At 49.8% G+C, this 21,199-nt stretch overlaps 1 protein-coding gene across 1 annotated transcript in view; it reads left to right on the top strand.

The window, feature by feature from the left end:
• SLC22A15 (solute carrier family 22 member 15) overlaps nt 1-21,199 on the top strand; it is a 56,055-nt gene that overhangs the window by 7,623 nt on the left and 27,233 nt on the right. The window contains exons 2-4 of the mRNA XM_015410017.1: nt 5,277-5,492; nt 9,206-9,338; nt 19,986-20,150. Of these exons, the coding sequence (XP_015265503.1) occupies nt 5,277-5,492; nt 9,206-9,338; nt 19,986-20,150 (514 nt within the window). The remainder of the gene's footprint in view (nt 1-5,276; nt 5,493-9,205; nt 9,339-19,985; nt 20,151-21,199) is intronic.

Raw genomic sequence — 21,199 nt, forward strand, 5'->3', positions numbered from 1 at the left:
TAAGGTAACTCAGGGTACCTGCTCTGTTCCTTCATTTTTATTCCTGTCAGAGCCTCATGTACCGGACTGTAGACGTCTTGCATTCTTCTCTTTTGCCAGGAAAAGCCTAACTTCCTAATTATTCTCCTGGTAGTTTTCCTCTGTTTCTCTTTTGCTTCCCCAAGCCCCATCTGATGACAGACTTTCCCTCCACTTAGTTTTCCTCACTGCCCCCCAAGACGTTCCACAGCCTTTCATCAGCTGATGCTCCTTAGCGTCTACCTATTCCCGGAGTAGAAGAAGAAGAGAGAAGAGAAGAAGAGATTGGATTTATACCCCGCCCTTCATTTGGAGTCTCAGAGCAGCTTACAGTCTCCTTTCTCTTCCCCTCCCCACAACAGACACCCTGTGAGCAGTGTTCCCTCTAAGCTGAGTTAGTGTGAGCTAGCTCACAGCTTTTTAGCCTCCGGCTCACACATTTTTGTCTTAGCTCAGGAAAAATGGCTCCAGAGCAAACTAATATATGCAGTAGCCAAATTGCTCACTCATAACTTTAATGTCAGTAGCTCACAAAGTAGAATTTTTGCTCACACGACTCCACAGCTTAGAGGGAGCATTGCCTGTGAGGTAGGTGGGGCTGAGAGAACTCTTTTGAGGACTGCTCTTGAGAGAACAGCTCTGAGAGAACTTGTGACTGACCCAAGGTCACCCAGCTGGCTGCATGTGGAGGAGCGGGGCATCAAACCCGGTTCTCCCGGATTAGAGTCCGCGCTCCCACTCACTACACCAAACTGTAGGCAAGCATTTGCTGGGATGCCCGGAGGATGGAACTGGGGGCTGTCCGTTGCAGGGTCCCATGGAGATATGCAGCCAGTGTGATGTCGGCGCAGCTTCCTGACGATGTATCTCTGTGGGCACGTAAGGGATGTTGAGAACACAGCCGTTTTTCTCTGCTGCTCCAGCCATTGTTGCCACTGGCAAAACCGCTTTTGCAGAAACAGGGCTCCATGGGGTGGCCCAAGTAGAAACTGCAGGCAGAGTTCCAATGCAAAGGGATGGGAAGGTATCGTCCCAGAGAATCCAGTGCCTGCTGTGTCCGTGAATCCCATTGTGGGAGAACTGGGGGCAAGGAATAGAAGAACTCGAAGACTTGCAGAGTTATTGTTAGTGGCTACTGCTGGACCTTCCTCATTACGGTCCTCGCGTCTCTTTCCAGGTGGCCCTCCAGCGGGTAGAGGCCAGGATGGACCACAGTCACAGCACAGAGGCAGCCACCCGCTAAACGTACAACACGACCTAACAGCTGTGGTGCTCACTGTAACTTGGGCTGTTTGGCAACGTGGTTGCCAACTCTCTCAGTCTAGCCTGGCTCCTGCGCCACTGTAAGGTGATGGACAGACACTGGTTTGACTAGTTGTACTTCTCACGGGCACGCAGCGGTCAGGAGAGCTCCGTCGGCTTCCGTGACCTGTCCAAGGAGCTTTCAAAGGCACAGGATCCAGGCCAGAACAAGAGAGTTGGCAGACCCCCTTTCATCTGACTTGCCCCTGGAATGGCATTCCTTTGGTACTGCTCAATAAGAGTGTTGCTTGTCTGTCCGGTTGGTGTTTGGAAGGCAGGGGTCAGCTCCTACCCTCTGCTCATGACTAAGCTCAGCTGTGTTTGGCAAAGGAAGGAGATCTGCCTTCTTGCTGCCTTTCCTCTTTGGTGGAATTCAAACTCCCCCCCCCCTTTCTATATGAGGGCTTGTCTGCTTGAACCTCTGACCTCCCTCACCAGCAAGGATGCCATAATGCTAATTCTGTTGATTTATGAGGGGACTCTTAAATAGGTCAGAGAGCCCAGGCTAACCCAATTTGGTCAGATCTTGGAAGCTAAGCGGGGCGGCCCTGGTTAGTAGTTGGATGGGAGACCGCCAGGGAAGTCCAGGGTTGCTACGTGGAGGCAGGGAATGGCAACCCACCTCTGAACGTCTCTGCTCTGACCCAGATGGCTCAGGCTAGCCAGATCTGGTCAGATATCAGAAGCGAAGCAGGGTCAGGGTTAGTATTTGGACGGGAGCCCACCAAGGAAGAAGAAGAGTTGGATTTATACCATGCACTTCACTTGGAGTCTCAGAGCGGCTTACAGTCTCCCTTCCTCTCCCCACGACAGACACCCTGTGAGGTAGGTGGGGCTGAGAGAGCTCTTTTGAGGTCTGCCCTTGAGATAACAGCTCTGAGGGAACGTGTGACTGATCCAAGGCCACACCAGCAGCTGCAAGTGGAGGAGTGGGGAATCAAACCTGGTTCTCCCAGATTAGAGTCCATGCTCTTAACCGCTACACCAAACTGGCTCTGAGGGTCACTACACAAAGGCAGGCAATGGTAGACCACTTCTGGACATTTCTTGTCTATAAGCCAGTGTGGTGTTGTGGTTAAGTGCGCGGACTCTAATCCGGGAGAACCGAGTTTGATTCCCCACTCCTCCACTCGCAGCTGCTGGATGACCTTGGACAAGCCATAGTTCTGTCAGAGCTGTTCTCTCAAGGACAGTTCTTGAAAGAGCTCTCTCAGCCCCGCCTACTTGACAGGGTGTCTGTTGTGGGGAAGGAAAGGGAAAGGAGTTTGTAAGAGACTCCGAGTGAGGGGTGGGGTATAAATCCAACCTTCTCTTCTTCCTCTTCTTCTTCCTCTTCTTCTTCACCCTACAGGGTTGCCATAATTGATGGCACTTTCCACCACCATGAGGAGGCTCATATGTACCCGTGACGGTACCGTTTCTGCATCTATTCCTCCCTTTTCCACGTGCATTGAGATTTACACTTGAAAGGCTCATAGTTTAATTCACCCACCAATCCTTGGCTCCCCCTGCCTTCCCCATTAAAAAGAACAACAAACCTTTTGAAATATTTCACAGCAGCCGTGTCTGTTTTGCCTCTTTCGTTGGCTCATCTTCCTCTATAATGCGAGTGGGTGAGTGGGAAGTGGGTGTCAAGCTCTGAGGAACCTAGCATGAGCCACATGTGAGGTGTATTTGAGGTGTATTTTATAGTAAAAGTGAGTCTGAGTATGTCTAATATAAAATTTCCTGTGGTGCAGCATTTTCACCTAGAAGCTCCCCCCCCCCCCACTCCTGAACTTGAAGTATGTTTCACTGTTTGTACCTAAAGCGCTTCCTTGCTTTTAACTGAAGAAATAGACATCCTCACACTTTCTTCTCCTTGAGGCCTCTAAGCTGGGTGGAAAGATGCCATACGAATGTTTCCAATAAAAACCAAAATAAATGGAGTATGTGCTGGGTTTCTACAAAAGTTTATGATCTGGGAATGCCCACAGACACACACAGAGGGAGAAAGAGAGGGAGGGAGGGAGGGAAGGAGGGAGGGGTCCTCTAGGGGTGTGCAAAAAAAGAAATTGGTATTTTTTGAGTTCAGGTATATTGAACCTGAAAAATATCGGTATCTTCTGATATTCCTGAATCCCAGTGCTGGTATGGTATTTGGATTTGGGATTTTCCAGAAATTCTGATTTTTTTGGGCTCCATTATGGCCTATGGGGGACCATTATAGTCAATGGTCTCGAAGGGTATAATGGTGAAACGATGGGGGGAGCTGTTTTTTTGAGACAGAGGCACCAAACTTGCAGCATAGCTGCTGGTGTCTCTCCTCAAAAAACCTCCAAGTTTCAAAAAGAGTGGATCAGTGGTCCAGTTCTATGGGCCCTCAATGAAGGTGCTCCCATCTAACACTATTTTCAATGGAGGGAGAAAAAGCCATTTAAAGGAATTGCTATCTCTTTAAGTGAGCCAGTTTGGTGTAGTGGTTAAGTGCATAGACTCTAATTTGGGAGAACCGGGTTTGATACCCCACTCCTCCACTTGCAGCTGCTGGATGACCTTGGGCAAGCCGTAGCTCTGATAAGAGCTGTTCTTGAAAAAGCGCAGTTTCTGTCAGAGCTCTCTCAGCCCCACCTACCTCACAGGGTGTCTGTTGTGGGGAAGGGAAGGGAAAGGAGTTTGTAAGCCACTCTGAGACACCTTTGGGTAGTGAAGGACGGGGTACAAATCCAATCTCTTCTCCTCTTCTTCTTCTTTAAACATCTTCTGCAAGGTGAAAAATCTGAAGACGTTTAAAGGGCTTGTGGTCCCTTTGAATGCCTTCTCCAGCTGCAAGTTCACCCAGAAGGCGTTTAAAGGGACTGCAATCCTTTTAAACACCCTTTGACTATCTGGCGGTCCTGAAAAATCCCGAATATTATCGGGAGTCTTGGGGCTCGGCTAGTTCAGATAGGCAAAAAGATACTCAAATGTGTATTCGGCTAAAGGAATAATTTTTTGACTATTTTTCCGGCTCGGATATTGTCAAATGCACGCCCCTAAAGCCTTCTGCTGAAGCAGACCATTGGTCTATCAGGGTCAGTATTGTCTACTGAGACTGGCAGCAGCTCTCCAGATGGTAGGTCCCATCACCTACCGCCTGATTCTTCTAGCTGGAGATGACGGGGATTGAATCTGGGACCTTCTGTGTTCCAAGCAGATGCTCCACCACTGAGCCACAGGGCGCCCCCATGCTTCCTGTTTGGAAGAGGAGAGGCTAAGAGCAGAGAATAACTCATCAGACAGCTTCTTCTGAGGTAATTCTTCTGTTTCATCCAGTCACAAGCTGTTATGTACGCGGACCGCCACCAGGGGTCCATGGCTGAAGTGTGGAGCTTAGCTCCTCTAAACAATAGGAGCCTAGGATCCTAGTTCTCCCAGCAGTCACCAATAGCAACTTTGGTGGGAAATTCAAACCCTCCAATGGGACTGTGGGTGTGCTGGGTGGGTGTGTATATAGTTGGCCTTGCAGGGCCGTTTGGCAGTTTATGTGTGAAGTACAATAAACGTGTCTTAATGCACGTCGTGGTCCTTGTCTTCCATGCGGAGAACCCAGTACTTTACAGTGGTGACGAGGATGGGATCCTGCTGAGCAGGCCTGGCTCCCCTCACAGCGCAGCACCGAGCATCGAATTAGAAAGATATAAAATAGTTTGGGGCAAGGGAGGCAAGAATAAAACACTCCTCTTGTAAGAGCCAGTTGTGTTTCTGGTTAGCGCTTTCTTGTCATGACATGACTTGACAAGAGGGGAGTAGCGTTTCTGAAGCTGAGGTACCAGAAGAGACCGTCAACGTTTCATCTTATCGAGTCTAATCAGGAAGGCAAAGCGCCTCTGGGCGATCGCGTTGCCGGAACAAGGAAATTGGTTCTTCGAACGCACGGCAGTAGCTGCTCCTGCGCCCCGGTGTCGATCTTGACGCTCGTTTTTGTGTCGTTTCAGCTTTACGTTGCCAGCGAAGCCATCCTCATTGCACTGGTGGGGGCGACACCTCCTTACCACTGGGACCTCGAAAGGATCTCGGCTAATTGGAGCCATAGCAACCAGTCGGTGAGCGAGGAGGAACGAGCGTTTGGGAAGTGGCTGCTGACCGCCAATGGCAGCGAGGTCCACAAACACGTTCACTTCAGTGGCAGCTTTACGTCAATCGCCTCTGAGGTAACGCAACGATAGGGTTGCCCGCGGGTGCCGAACTTCTTAACTGGCATTGTGATTTATGAATGGCGATGGCCGGGTTGACCGTCTGAGAAGGGTCTTCCGTGTGGACGTTAGTTCACAGGAGTCACCTCATCTCCCTCCTTCAAAAAAGGAACAGAAGATGGTTGGATTTGGTAGCACAGTCTCCATTCTCCCCACATCGGGTCACGTTATCCAGTATAAGACTGGCAATCTAACATTGGTTGCTGGCCTCCAGTTGGGGGCAGGAGATGTCCCGAAATGACGACAGAGATCGGTTTCCCAGGAGAAAATGGCTGCCTTTTACCCCACTGAGGTCCCGCTCCACCCCCAAATCTCTAAGAATTTCCAAATCCGGAGCTGGCAACACTAGAGCCTTGTGCGAGCCTCTGGATGTTCATCTTCAGGAAATTCTCACACACACACACCCTCAGGATTGTGATTTTTGCCGTTTGTTCACCACACAAAAAGTCAGTGATCGGTTCGGCTCTTTATTTGTTCTAGAACTCCACTCTTGACACCCGTTTCACTAAGAGCACCCCTGTAGGCAGCAGCTCTGTTACTAGTTTCGGTTTTCTTTGCATACTATCAGGGGTCATTTCCTGCAGGAGCACACAGGAGCAGAGCTCTGGCAGTAAAGAGCCCAGGGGGCGGGCACATGCAACAAGCCCCACCCCCTGCTCCCAGCAGCCCTCAGTTAGAGCAGGAAGCAGCCTGGTAAGTTCCCCGCAGCCACCCGGCCCAAAACAGTCCAGTGGCATCTTTAAGACCAAGTTTTATTCAGGTACAAGCTCTCCCTCCTCTGCGAGGACAGATCTGCACATTCTCCCCCCCTCCAATAGCTAGCAATCCAAAACAGTCCAGTGGAGCCTGAGCGGTGGGTGTTGCCTTCTGACACACTTCCGGTGATGCCAGGGGGGGTGGCATATGCAAATAAGTTATGCTACTGAGTTACGCTAATGAGCTCCTGCACCTCGTTTTCTACGAAATGACCCCTGCATACTACCAAAAGTGCATGTCAGCAGGCCATTATTAGGAAGTCTCACAACCAATGATCCCTCTGAGCCGTTGAGTCCTGTGAGCAAAAATTCTACTTTGTGAGCGACTGGCATTAAAGTTGTGAGCATGTGATTTGGCCACTGCATAAATTAGTCTGCTCTGGAGCCCTCCTTCCTGAGCTAAGACAAAAATGTGTGAGCTGGAGGCTAAAAAACTGTGAGCTGGCTCACACTAACTCAGCTTTGAGGGAACACTGCTCACAACCCACGGTTCTGACTTCTTGCTGACGTCCTAGTTTCACTCTCCTGGAAGTGCCTCCTGACTGCCTGCCTTTCCATAGCCTCTCCTTGCCTGCCCCGGAAGGGGTTCTTTCTGTTTTTGTGACAGATTGGTGGCTCTCTGACAAGTAATCTGTTCCCCGTCTGTCTTGGAGGCGCTGTCAGACGCCTAAATAATTTGTCTCACTGGAAATGGGAGATGGTAGGCGGCTGGAAACAACATCAAACACTCTACAGTCGCCTTCAGGAAAATGGAAATCGGTACCTGTGTTTTTGACCTTTTAATACATGCAATCCCGGAATTCATAAATCTATACTGCCCCACGCATCCTGAATCCAGTGTTCCCTCTAAGCTGAGTTAGTGTGAGCTCGCTCACAGGTTTTTTTAGACTCCAGCTCACAGGCTTTTGTCTTAGCTCAGGAAAGATGGCTCCAGGCAGCAGCCAAATCGTTGGCTCACAACTTTAATTCCAGTAGCTCACAAAGTAGAATTTTTGCTCACAAGACTCCACAGCTTAGAGGGAACATTGCCCAGATCTCCTCTTTTTCCTGATAGAATCCAGATTGCAGCGATGGAAGGAAAAGACGGGATGTGCGTTGTGGTCCTCGTTGGCCATGCAGTGAAATTCAAGGATGTCCATGCAGCAGCTGGCCATGATAACTCATTCTGCCCTTTTGGTAGCATTCACCTTGTTTTTAAAAATCTTTACTGTTGCATTGGCAGCTCTTGTTAGAAAACACAAGGAATAACACACACACACCCAAGCTACTGGTTGTACCAGAGGCAAGAGGTTGTGTGTGAGGACAAACGTAGTCCTCTTGTACAGCTGTATGTACTGGAAGATGTGCCCCGCTTGCATGTGGGCTCTTGTGAAACTCTTCTAGTGGTTCAGCCAGCCTTGGGGAATGGCCACACTTTACGACACCTTCCAAATGCTTTTTAAAAACCTGGCCACTGACTGTGTGACCTGTGGAGACAACTGCCTTCCTAACAAAAGTATCACGCTGCTTTCTTTCTGTGGTTTTTTTATAGTCCTTGACAGTGGTACCGGAGTGCGTGGCAGTATTCGGGTGATTTAGCACTTGCTTTTCCAGTCATAAGATTATTTTAGTGACTTGCATCCATGGAGCTTTTGGGGTCATCCTTCCCAAAACAGTTTCCCGCATCTGGTGTGCCGGCCGTCACCCACTTCCTCCCGTGGTCCCCAGTCCAATGTTCTTTACCTGCCAAGATCCAATCCTGTTGCCCATCCCATTGACATGCCTACATTTATATACCTGGCCTCATTTGTTTCCAGTCAGTGACTACTGGGAAGAGTTCTTATAGCTAAGAGCCCCTGTAATTAATAATAATTATCGTACGGCCTTGTGTGTAGTGTAGCCAGGAGGTTCTAAGATTGTCTGGCAGCCAGACGTTCTAGCTCTTTCAGCATGATGTACCACTAGGTGGTGAGCTGGATTCGATTTTCATGCAAGAGGCGTTTCAGAGATGGTTTGCCATTGCCTGCCTCTGTGTCACAACCCTGGTATTCCTTGGAGGTCGCCCTTCCAAATACTAGCCAGGGCCGACCCTGCTTAGCTCCCGAGATCTGGCTGGCCCCTGAATAGAGTGCAGGACTAGGGTCTGGGAGACGCAGGTTTCAATCCCCACTCTGCCACAGAAGCTCACTAGGTGACCATGGGTCAGTCACGCCCTCTCAACCTAACCTACCCTCACAGGGTTGTCATGGCGATAAAATGGAGGAGAGGAGAATGCTGTAAGCGGCTTTGGGTTCCCACTGAGGAGAATGGCAGAGCTGAAATGAGGTGAATAACATTTGTTTCCTTAGCTAGCGAACTTGCAGATTTTATAGCCTTCTGGTTTGCCATAAGCCGCAGCTGACTTAACGGTGACCCCACGGGGTTTTCCAGGCAAGAGACGGTCAGAGGTGGTTTGCCGTTGCCCACCTAACAGAGATGAGCACCATGCGGTCGGATTCGACTGGCTTTCGACCAAGGGAAACCTTTACCTTTACTTTATCTAAATTCTATTCCTATAGGTTTAATTAATTAATTAATTAATTAATTACTAAAATACTCACACCCATCTTTCCTTTGGGTTCGAGATGGTTTGTTTGTGTGTGAGCATTAGAAATGCATGTCAGTCTACAGGGGAAAATAGCCAGGCATGAAAATTCTAGCGGCATTTGCTGGGCTTTGAAAACTGTAACTTCTTGTCTGTTGCTTGGTTTTGAGGTGTGACATCTCTCCTGTGCTTGTTAGAGTATCCTTGAGGGAGCCGCAGGGAGATGGTTTTTTAATATGATTTACATTTCCATCCTCTTGAGGTGTTTCCATGTGTGTGGGGTTTTTTTTAAAGGAAGTCCTTACTCTTCCGTTCTGTCAGACTCTGTCTAATGTCCCTTCTTCTCCCCCTAGTGGTTTTTAATCGGCAGCACATCATACAAGATCAGCGCCGCCAGCTCATTTTTCTTCAGCGGTGTTTTTGTGGGGGTGATCACCTTCGGCCAACTCTCCGATCGTTTTGGACGGAAGAAGGTCTATCTTATAGGTGAGAAATGACCGGGGGGGGGGGATTTGTAGGCACATGGGTAAGCTTTACTTTTTCTCAGCTTCATCTTCGTAGTGTACGATGGCCGAGGAAAAGGCTGAAGAAACCCTCAGTGCTGGCAAGTCTTCCATTTTCATATGGGTTGTTTTTTTCATTTAAATTTTAATTAGTTTTTCAAATAGTACAATATCTAACAATTATGCCGCTGCTGATGCTCAAAACAAGTAGTACAAAAGGTACATTCCATTCAAATGCAAGCGATCAAACATAGACAGGTAAGATATTTTGCATACATAACACCTAGAGATACGTTGTCTTATGTGAAAGTTGAAGTGGACGTCTCATCCTAGGTTTCTTTCCCTGTGTGGTTTTGGGGATCTTCACCATCTTCCAGTTTGGTGCAGTGGTTAAGTGCATGGACTCTAATCTGAGAGAACCGGGTTTGATTTCCCACTCCTCCGCTTGCACCTGCTGGATGACCTTGGGCAAGTCATAGTTCTGGCACAGCTGTTCTTGAAAAAGAACTGTTTCTGTCAGAGCTCTCAGCCCCACCTCCCTCACAGGGTGTGTTGTGGGGAGGGGATGGGAAAGAAGTTTGTAAGCCGCTCTGAGACACCTTTGGGTAGTGAAGGGTGGGGTATAAATCCAATCTCTTCTTCTTCTCTCAAGAGCAGTCCTCGAAAGAGCTCTCTCAGCCCCACCTACCTCACAGGGTGTCTGTTGTGGGGAGGGGAGGGGAAAGGAGTTTGTAAGCCGCTCTGAGACACCTTTGGGTAGTGAAGGGTGGGGTATAAATCCAGTCTCTTCTTCTTCTCTCAAGAGCAGTCCTCGAAAGAGCTCTCTCAACCCCGCCTGCCTCAGAGGGTGTCTATTGTGGGGAGGGGGAGGGAAAGGAGTTTGTAAGCCGCTCTGAGACTCCTTTGGGTAGTGAAAGGCTCCTTTGGGTAGTAAATCCAATCTCCTCTTCTCCTCCTCCTCCTCTTCCTCTTCTTCCTCTTCTTCTTCTTCCTTTCAAGCACTGGGGGGGGGGTGCCTCAGCTAGAGAGGAGGTGAAGAGTGGAGTGGAGTTGTCCAATAATTATTTATTATCATTTATTTATTAAATTAGATTTGTTAGGTCGCCCTTCCCTGAAAGCAGGGCTCCGGGCGGCTTACAACAGAACAGATACAATAAATAATGCAGTTAAAACCAACTTTAAAATTGTCTGTTGTGTATCAGGAAATAAAACAGTACATTTCCCAAGATGGCGGAAGAGATTTTAAATTTCCACAAGCCGCCTGGTGGGAGAGGGAGGTGGTTGCAGAGGATGGTGTGTGTGTGTGAGAGAGAGAGTGCCAGATTTTATACTGTCCCCTCGCCGTCCTCAACCAAATGCCTGGTGGGAACATCTCTGCCTTGCACGCCCTGCAGAAAGATAGTCAATCCCGCAGGGCACAGATAACACTTCCCTTGAAAGCCCTCCGTGGGTGGGGTTTGGCTGGGATCTGTCAAATGGCTAGTTATGGGGTTAGCAGAGGGCGGCCAACATCCAGGTGGCACCCAAAGACCTGCTATTAGTCACGTCAAGTAATTTATTGTATTTAGCCATTGGCCTGTTACAAAATACAAAATGCAGCAGAGCATCCATAAAACGTTAAAACGTTAAAATACAACCTTAGTGACCGGGTTAAAATTAACTACTAGTCCGTGATAAAAGAAGAATAAAACAGGTCTGATCACCATCAAGTAGCCTGCCCCTTAGATTTAATCTTAGATGCTGCTAAAGCAGACAGGGAAACTCTGTGGGATAGATAAGCATCATTGTCTGAGAGCAGGCACGGCAATCTTCTCGGTTTCTGGGAGTGCCCTTGCATGCCTGATAGAGTCCCTGCTGAAGCGGACAGTAGAGCATGTAGTGAGGAAGGTCCTCCACCTCTGGCAAACCACAAGCGCAGAGACATTGCTCGTTTGGAGTCTGCGAATAACGGCCAGCCAAAAGGGCTGTTTTCATAGCTTGGAATCACGAAGCTGCAAAGAACACTCTGAGGTTATCATTAGAGATATTAACTGTGTCCAGTTTGGGGCACCACATTTTAGGAAGGATGTTGACAAGCTCGAGCGTGTCCAGAAGAGGGCAACCAGGATGGTGAGAGGGTTGGAATCCAAGTCTTACGAGGAAAGGCTGAAAGAGTTGGGTCTGTTTAGCCTGGGGAAGAGAAGGCTTAGAGGGGACACGATTGCAGTCTTCATTTGAAGGGCTGTCATGTAGAAGATGAAGCAGATCTATTCTCTCTTGCTCCGGATTGCAAGACTTAGATCTAATGGGTGGAAATTACAAGGGAGTCGTTACCGGCTAAATATCAGGAGAAACTTCCAAACTGTAAGAGTGGTTGAGCAGTGGGACAGTCTGCCTTGGGAGGTGGTGGGTGCTCCTTCGCTGGAGGTTTTCAAGCGGAGGCTGGACGGCCATCTTTTGGATATGTTGTAGCTATGTAGGGCTCTCTTTCGGCTATGCTCCTGCAGAGTGCAGGGGGTTGGACTAGATGACCTGCAAGGTCCCTTCCAACTCTAACGTTCTATGATTCTTTGATTCTATGATAACTAGGTAAACCTGTGGTGGTCAAATTTGCAATATTTATGACCTGCTATCCCAATTGGTCTCCAGACAACCAAGGTCAGTTCCCCCGGAGAAAACGGCTGCTTTGGAAGGCGGATTTTAAGACGTCCCCTACTGAGTCCCTCTCCCCTCCAAGCCCCGCCCCTCCCTCCCCAGGCTCCACCCCCCAAAATCACCAGGTATTTCCCAACCCAGAGCTGGCAACCTGAGGTCTGCAGGGTTTCCCCTAGTAACTCTGTGCTGTCCACTGCTGGAGTTTTCTTCTCTGGAACTTTTTGCTGTGAATATTTTTTTTGGGGGGGGGGGGTGGCACATTATCTGTTATTTCTCTGGGATCGCTTATCCCTTTTTCGGCCCCACCATCCCTAGAAGCCGAAGGTGCTACAAGCGCAAATAAGGTGATGCGTTAAAGTCCCCAGTATGAATCAGATTCAAGAAGCCCCGGTCACCAGACGGTTTGCCCCACAACTCATTGATTTATTGTTTATTAAATTAATCTTCTGAATCGCCCGATCCCTGTAGGGCAACAAGGCCCTCGGCAAGGTACATCGTTTTAAAAAACCATTAGGAGCATCTTAAAAACAATTTAAAATCGATACATCCATCTCAGGTGGTGTTCATATGTCCATTTTTCTCCAAGCCACTCCGGACTGTGCATCCGTCTTGCGGGCAGGGCGGGGGTGGAAGAAGCCGGAGAAAGCAGGGATGATGGAGAAAAAGAGAAGGGTGCCAGGAGGATGGAGCCGTTGCTGCCCTCAGCCAAAGGCCTGGCAGAACATCTCTGCCCAGCAGGCCCCGAGGAATTGTGGAATTGCACTAAACCCCGCAGGGCCCTGGTGGAATTGGGCAGCCGGATCTCCTTAGGGCCAGGGGATCACCAGTAAGTTGTTCTCTGCAGAGTAGGGCTGCCGGGTCTGGGTTGGAAAATACCTGGAGACTTTGGGGGTGGATCCAGGAGAGGGCGGGGTTTGGGGAGGGGAGGGGTCTCAGCATAAGAACATAAGAGAAGCCAGTGTGGGATCAGGCCAATGGCCCATCCAGTCCAACACTCTGGGTCACACAGTGGCCAAAAATACCAGGACTCCAAGCACCAAGAAGACAGAGCATCCCTTGCCCCAGACCAAGAGTTCCTATCTATACCTTGTGGCTAATAGCCACTGATGGACCTCTGCTCCATATACTTATTCAATTCCCTCTTGAAGCTGTCCATGCTTGTAGCCACCACCACCTCCTGTGGCAGTGAATTCCATGTGTTAATCACTCTTTGGGTGAAGAAGTACTTCCTTTGATCTGTTCTAACCCGACTGCTCAGGAATTTCATTGAGTGCCCACGAGTTCTTGTATTGTGAGAAAGGGAGAAAAGTACTTCTTTCTCTACCTGCTCTGTCCCACGCATAATCTTATAAACCTCGATCATGTCACCCCTCAGCCGCTGTTTCTCCAGGCTAAAGAGCCCCAAGCGCTTCAACCTTTCTTCATAGGGAAAGTGTTCCAACCCTTTTATCATTCCAGTTGCCATTTTCTGCACTTTTACCAATGCTATAATACCCTTTTTGAGGTGTGGTGACCAGAACTGTACACAGTACTCCAAATGAGTTGCGCCGTTGATTTATACAGGGGCATTATCATACTGGCATTATCATACTGGCATGGTACAATGCCATGGAGTCCACCCTTCAAAGCAGCCATGTTCTGCAGGGGAGCTGACCTCTGTCAGCTGGAGATCGGGTGTGAAAGCGGGAGCCCAACTGCAGAGCGTACCAGAGGAGGCAGTCCCGAAGGTACGCTGGTCCCAGAAACAACATGGCTTCACAGGCCTCCTGAAAAGCCGATACTGACGGTGCGCTCTGCACAGACCAGGGAGAGCATCCCGGAGGGCAAGTGCCGCGATAGAGAAGTCACATAAGTGGGCTGCTGAAACATGTCTGCAAGGGAGAGGTGCTCTGTCAGATGTGTGGATCTGGGCCACAAAGGGCTCAAAAGAATCTGTACTGCAAACTGAGCCTGGAACCCTGTAAGCAGGGGTCATTTTGTAGAAAAGGAGGTGCAGGAGCTCATTAGCATGACTCATTAGCGTAACTTATTTGCATATGCCACACCCCCTGACATCACCGGAAGTGTGTCAGAAGGCAACACCCACCGCTCAGGCGCCACTGGACTGTTTTGGATTGCTAGCTACTGGGGGGGGGGGAAACGTGCAAAACTTTCCTCACAGAGGAGGGAGAGCTTGTACCTGAAAGAGGGGGGGGCCCTCTGCAACTTACCTGGCTGCTTCTTGCTCCTTGTGGCCTGACTGAGGGCTGCTGGGAGCAGGGGGCGGGGCTTGTTGCATGTGCCCGCCTCCTGGGCTCCTTACTGCCGGAGCTCTGCTCCTGTGCACTCCTGCAGGAAATGACCCTTGCCTGTAAGGCAGCCAGTTCTGGAGTTCTAAAACTGGTGCAGTATGCAGCAGCTGACTGGTCCCGGTCCAAAGATGGACAGCCACATTCTGCAGTAGGTGAAGCTTTCAAGGACAGCCCCGTGCAGCGTGTGCCGCAGCAATCTAGCCTAAAAGTTGTGTAGGGGTGGGTCAGTGTTGCCAGGAATGACCGACTCCATAAGGGGAGACAAGGTTGCAAAAAAGGGCACTTGGCAACTGTTCCAGCCCTCTTTCTCCACTAGCCAGGCTGGGCCGAGGTGCACTTCTGAGCTCTTAACGTGATTGGATGACGATCGGCCATCTGTCAGCTAGCTGCCATGTTTTCCTTGTTTTCGTTCTTCCCTGTCCGTAGCGCATGTGCGCATGCTTGCTTGCTTGGCTTAACCACTGTAAACAACTATCGGGCGGCACTCATGGGGCCGTGCGAACTGGCCGCCAGACTGTGCTATATGCTTAACCTTGAGGAGAAGTGAGGGCTTGCATTCCACTGTCGGTGTGAATATTTCTGCTCTCATGGTGTACGGAGAGTCTCCTGTTCATGAAGTAATATCCCGGCGGGAGATTTCTCATGTGCATGCTTGAATTTCATTTGCTTAGCCCATTGCAGCATCATGGTATATGTATTGATGCCTCAGCCTTCACAGTTATTCCTAACAATGTACCTGTATAAGCTGGCAACAGACCTGTAGACTAATAAAGCATAACGATTCCTTGGAACGTGTGTGGAGTTTTGCATGCTGTTGATCCTGACACCATCCCATCCACAAAGGGTAAGTGAGTGTTCCCAGCCGACATGGCCTCCCCTCTGATCTGGATTAAATTGTACCTGGTTTGCTTTCATCTGCTGGGTGGCAGACAGAACCATAGCACCGGTTCAGGGCCCTGAGAGCTGCTTCTGGAAATATAAATATGTACAGCTAGCTGTTGTCAGCATATTGGTGATGCTCAACTCCAGATCTCCAAATGATCTCATTTAGAAGAGAAGAAGAGTGAGGAGATTGGATTTATACCCTGCCCTTCACTCAGAGTCTCAGAGCGGCTTACAAACTCCTTTCCCTTCCCCTCCCCACAACAGACACCCTGTGAGGTAGGTGGGGCTGAGAGACCTCTTTCGAGGATTGCTCTTGACAGAACAGCTCTGAGAGAACTTGTGGATTGACCCAAGGTCACACCAGCAGCTGCATGTGAAGGAGTGGGGAAACAAACCTGGTTCTCCCAGATTAGAGTCCATGCTCCTAACCACTACACCAAACTGGCTCTCAGTTTAGTGGCTTGATGTAGATGCTAAGGAGCAGTGTTGAGAGGAGACAGCCCAGCGGGACATTGAATTTCAAGTCCCATACTCATGATTCAGCCTCTTCGGTCAAAACTCTGTGCCCAACATGGAAGAAAAAAAGGTCAAAACTAATGGCAGGTGCTCCCTGTCACTCCCACCCCATTTTCCAGGTGCACCAATAAAATTTGGTTTACAGTATCAAAAGCTGCAGGTCTAAAAGGATTAGCCAAAAGGCATTTGTCAACAGAGCTAATCCACTAGAGCAATTAAAGCTGTTTTGGTCCCAGAAGCAGTCCTGAAGCCAGACGAGTCAAGGGCAGGTAGGTCAGCCAGGTACGCCGGGAGTTTCTCTGCCACCACCGGCTGAGTTGCCCCTTTTTTTGACGCTAAGGCACAGCGGACTTATGGCGACCTCACTGGGTTCTCAGGGCAAGAGACGTTCCGAGGTGGTTTGCCATTGCCTGCCTTTGCGGAGCAACCGTGGACGTCTTGGGTGGTCTCCCATCCAACTACTAACCAGGGCTGATCCTGCTTAGCTCCCGAGATGTGACGAGATCGAGCTAGCCCGGGCTATCCAGGTCAGACTTGCCCCCCACCCCAATGGGAAGCTTGAGGCAGGCCTGCAATTGGGTAGATCTTCCTCAGCCAAAGCAGGAGTTTCTTTAAAACACAGTAACTTCAGAACAGGGGCTGTGGTGGCTCAAGTGGTTAAGATGCTGAACTGCAGACAGGAAGGTCGGTAGTTCAGCAGCTTGAGACCCGAGTGCCGCATGACAGAGTGAGCTCCCGTCTCTGGCCCCAGCCCCTGCCAACCTAGCAGTTCGAATGCAAGAAACTGCAAGTAGATAAATAGGCACCACTTTGGTGGGAAGGTAACAGCGTTCCGTGCACCTTGGTGTTTAGTCATGTCGGCCACATGACCATGGAAATGTCTTCGGACAGCGCTGGCTCTTCAGCTTGGAAACTGAGATGAGCACCGCACTCTAGAGTCGGATTCAACTGGCTTTCGAGCAAGGGAAACCTTTATCTTTACCTACCTTCAGAACAGTCTCCTTCAGTTACCCACGGGGAAATTCTCTTCTAGCAAAGATGAATTACATATTCTGGCAATGATTCTTGGGTGGCTGCTGAGTTGATAGGCCGCACCTTAGATGGCCCAGAAGATCTTTGAAATATTTTTAAATAAAGATGCAGTCTCTTAATAATCACACACCATATCATTCTCCATAATGTGAATTTATACGATAAATAAATTAAATTAACTTTGTCCCCTAATTCAGCCCCTGATACCAACAATTTCCCTTTCCCAGTAAAATATCTTGCCTCGGTTCCAAACCCAAATGATTACTTTTGCCTTTCCTAACTTTTGAAAGACATGATGAGTTCAGACTTCTTAAGCTATTGCTGCATTTAAAATCCCATTTATTTTATGTCATCTGATCCCCCCCCCCATCTTGCAATTCCCATACTTCCTGCCCTCAGTACCTTAAATATCAGCTCGGTCTGTCCCAAGGTCTTGCAGCTGTCCCAATATAAATTCATCACAGATGTCTTCTATTAAACTCACTCCCTTTAACAGCCAAGCACCTGTCCTCCCAAGCGGATAATTAAAGCCACATCGTGGGGCCAGACAGACAGGTGGGGAGTTTTTACTTACCTGAGGAAACCCCAACTATACAGAAAAGGTGACTTTCTCAAAATATGCTTTGGGAAAGACAGCCTGTGTCCCCAAGACACCCGGAAGAAGGCCGGCCGGCTTGCGTGGCTCGACATGCCCCGCCCCGTCTCCCTCTCCTTCCACCACAGGGATGAGTGTCCTGAGGAGGCACCTCTCCTGTCCTGAGGGGTTGCGAGGGTGGCTTGGCCTTCAGCTCAGCTGCCCCACATCCCAGAACTGCCGCAGGCTGGTTTTGGCCAGAGGCGAACATGGCTCCTCCTCGCGTTCCGCAGAGGGGAAAGGGGGGCGTGGCTGGGAGGCAGCTGTGCCGTTTCCCACCCCAGGCTAATTTTTATTTATTTATTTATCAAAACACTTCTAAAGCCTCCTTTCCCTCACGGTTCGAGGCGGCTTACAAAAGCAGCTCGACACCTTTTCAGTTAGAACCAAAAATAAAATGGCAGACCCAAATTTCCCCTCCCCCGAAGATGCCTGCCATTTAAACCCCCCCCCCCCTCAAATGCCCTGACAAACAGGCAGGCCTTGCGGTGCCTCCTGAAGAAGATCTCCAAGGAAGAGCCCCCCCCCCGGTCATGTCTTCAGGAAGCCCAGGCCACAGAGCCGGAGCCGCCACGGAAAAGGTCCGGGCTCTGGTCGATGCTACGTAGGCCACCCTGAGTGCGGGGGTAGCCCACAGATGGCTGCCTCGTGACCATGGCTGGTGCACAGAGACATATGGAAGGAGATGGCCCTTCATCAGCAGTGTCGTTTTCCCACCCTTGCTGTGGTGGTGGTGGGGGGAGTGGGGGAGGTCTGATCCATGTCCACCCCTCCTTCTTCCTTTCCTGTCTGGTTGCCGTTCCCCAGAGACCTGACCTTTATGTAGTAAACCTTGCTGAATTCAGAATATTGGACTCCCGCATCAACGTGCCCATTTTCTGCGGCTTTCTAGCAGCCCTGGGCCTCTGCAGAGCCAGATCTTCCTTTAAACTCATTCTCACCAATAATTTTAGGATTCAAAATAGTCTCAAAGTAGACGAGAGACTGAGCTATGAGTCAGGAAAATCTCCAGTCTCGCCTTCCGGCAGCCTTCCAGTGGCTTTAAGATTAGGGTGTCATCTGATCTCGGAAGTCTGTGTAGCCAGCCCTGATTAGTACTTGGCTGGGAGACCACCAAGGGTCGCTCGGCAGAGGCAGGCCTTGGCAAACCACCTCTGAGCATCTCTTGCCCTGAAAACTGCAACTTGATGGCACTTCCCACCGCCGCCACCTGTTTGGTGTAGTGGTTTAGAGCGTGGACTCTAATCTGGGAGAACTGGGTTTAATTCCCCAGTCCTCCACTTGCAGCTGCTGGTTGACCTTGGGCAAGCCATAGTTCCATCAGAGCTGTCCTTGAAAGAGCAGTTCTCTCAGAGCTCTCTCAGACCCACCTACTACACACGATGCCTGTTGTGAGAAGGGAGAGGGAAAGGAGTTTGTAAACCACTCTAAGACTCCGAGTGAAGGGTGGGGTATAAATCCAATCTCCTCCTCCTCCACTTCTTCTCCTCCTTCTCCTCTCAGTGCCCCCCCGACTCCCCTCTTGCCCCCAGGATGAGGATAAACTGCACAGCAGTCCCAATGTTACCCCCCCCCATGACTGCCTATGAACATCCACAGCTTTTGCAGAGATCGAAAAGGAAGGGAACCCCATAGCAAGTCACCCAGTCCCAGTTTTCACACATATGTACTCTGGCAGGCTTCAGCTATGTAGAATCCCCTCTGCGAGTCCCCGTGGGTAACCCAAACAGAAGTAGCCATAGTGTGTGGCTGCTGTGACATTGGGCTTAGAATCATAGAGTTGGAAGGGACCTCCAGGGTCATCTGGTCCAACCCCCTGCACAATGCAGGAAATTCTTAAATGCTTCCCACCCACCCCCAACACCCCCAGTGACTAATGCTCCTTCTAAGGTGTGGAGTCTTGTGAGCAAAAATTCGACTTTGTGAGCTACTGGCATTAAAGTTGTGAGCGAGTGATTTGGCTGCTGCATAAATTAAGTTTGCTCTGGAGCCATCCTTCCTGAGCTAAGACAAAAAGGTGTGAGCCGGAGGCTAAAAAACTGTGAGCTAGCTCACACTAACTCAGCTTAGCGGGTACACTGCCAGTGACCCCCCCCCCCCTCGCTCCATGCCCAGAAGATGACAAAACACGTTTAGGATCCCTGGCCAAACTGGCCTGGAGAAAAATTGCTTCCTGACCCCAAAGTGGCGATCGACATTTCCCTGGGCATGTAAGAAAGGGCTACGAGAACTATGCACTGAGGCAACCCTTCCCGCCCTCCCTTCTCGTGAACTGCTCGAGTTCACAGAATGAGCAGTGCTGTCAGAGGGCCATCTAGCCTCTGCTTGAAAACCTCCAAAGGAGGAGAGCCCACCACCTCCCGAGGAAGCCTGTTCCACTGAGGAGCCACTCTTAACTGTCAGGAAGTTCTTCCTAATGTTCTTTCACCAAGTGAGCCGGACGGGGGGTGTTCTGCGTCGTGTCCCTTTTTCTCCAGAGATTGTATCGTGTGCTTTTTTGGGAGGCGAGAGTTGAAGACTTTCCAGAGCTGTGTAAAACTGCATTAAAAGATTCTGTTATGTCAACAAGCAGCCTATTTTGTGGGGAAAAAGACATCTCGGCAACGTTCTGAAGAAGGGCCTTCTGTTTGCCTTCCAGGTTTTGCCCTTGACATCCTGTTTGCCCTCGCAAATGGCTTCTCCCCTTCCTACGAGTTCTTTGCCGTCTCTCGCTTCTTGGTGGGCGTCATGAACGGCGGGATGTCGCTGGTGGCTTTTGTCCTACTGAACGAGTGCGTGGGCACCACTTACTGGGCGTTGGCAGGTAGAGCTTCGACCTCACATATCTTTGTTGTGGGTTTCTTGACGCCTCTGGCAAATCTAAATTCAGAGACAGGGAATGCCTGAGGGCTGCCCCCCCTGCACCGGGAAAACAGTGGCCACTCCCGTACAATGTTCCCACTTAATTTTTCCCCCCTACCAAGCGGAGCAGTTCATATCCTGAGCAGAAAATAACTGCTGCAATCCTGAAATGGGCAATGGGCAGTGCCAAGACCCTGCGCGGCTCCAGATTCCTGAAATCCTGCTGAGCGGGGCTTCCTGTGTTAATGAGCGGCCACTCACAGGCACAGCTTAGAGAGAATGCTGTTTCTGTGTGTACTGTGTGCATCCACTGTGTTCACCTCTTAGCACTTCAGAGCAAACCTGTGTCAGACTCCTGGACAGAGTTAACTCTCAATAACACTCTCTTTGGCAGTGATTTGTTTATTGAGGTATAATCGTGTTCCAGGCTAGATCAGCACCGTGTCAGAACTGTGGTTCTGGCGGGAGAATCCAAAGTTATACACAGTTCAAATGAGCCCCCCCCTTTCAGTACTTCCATTCACACTCCACAACCATCCTGCCTAGCTTTTGTGCTCTCTACACACACACACACACCTGTGAATATACGGCTTCTTTATCTAAACTAACAAGCAGGCACAGTTGGCTTCAAGGTCATCCCTAGACAAGGGAGGTATCTTGGGAAGAGTTACATCACCTAAGATAGAGCAGTTCACACACACTTAAGTCATTCAACCCCCCCTCAGGAATCTCCCTCCCCTGCAAATTATGGCAAACTAAAGACTGAGTTTGACAGCCTGTCTTTTTTAACTGTATCCAGAGACGCTGCAGGTAGTTGTGGTTAGCTCTGGCTTCCCGTGTTTTGCATGTCAAGGTGTGCATGTAGAGTCGTCACTAACTTTGCTGCATGAAAATAGTCCTCATATTCCTTGCACGCACATGAACAGTCCTTCAGTCACAAAACTCTGTGGGGTCTTTTGCCAGCGAGTCAGTCCCCTTGAATCTCATAGGCTTGGCATATCAACACAACTG

The sequence above is a fragment of the Gekko japonicus genome, unplaced genomic scaffold (assembly GCF_001447785.1).
Source record: "Gekko japonicus isolate JY-2015 unplaced genomic scaffold, Gekko_japonicus_V1.1 scaffold170, whole genome shotgun sequence".
NCBI classification, from domain to species: domain Eukaryota; kingdom Metazoa; phylum Chordata; class Lepidosauria; order Squamata; family Gekkonidae; genus Gekko; species Gekko japonicus.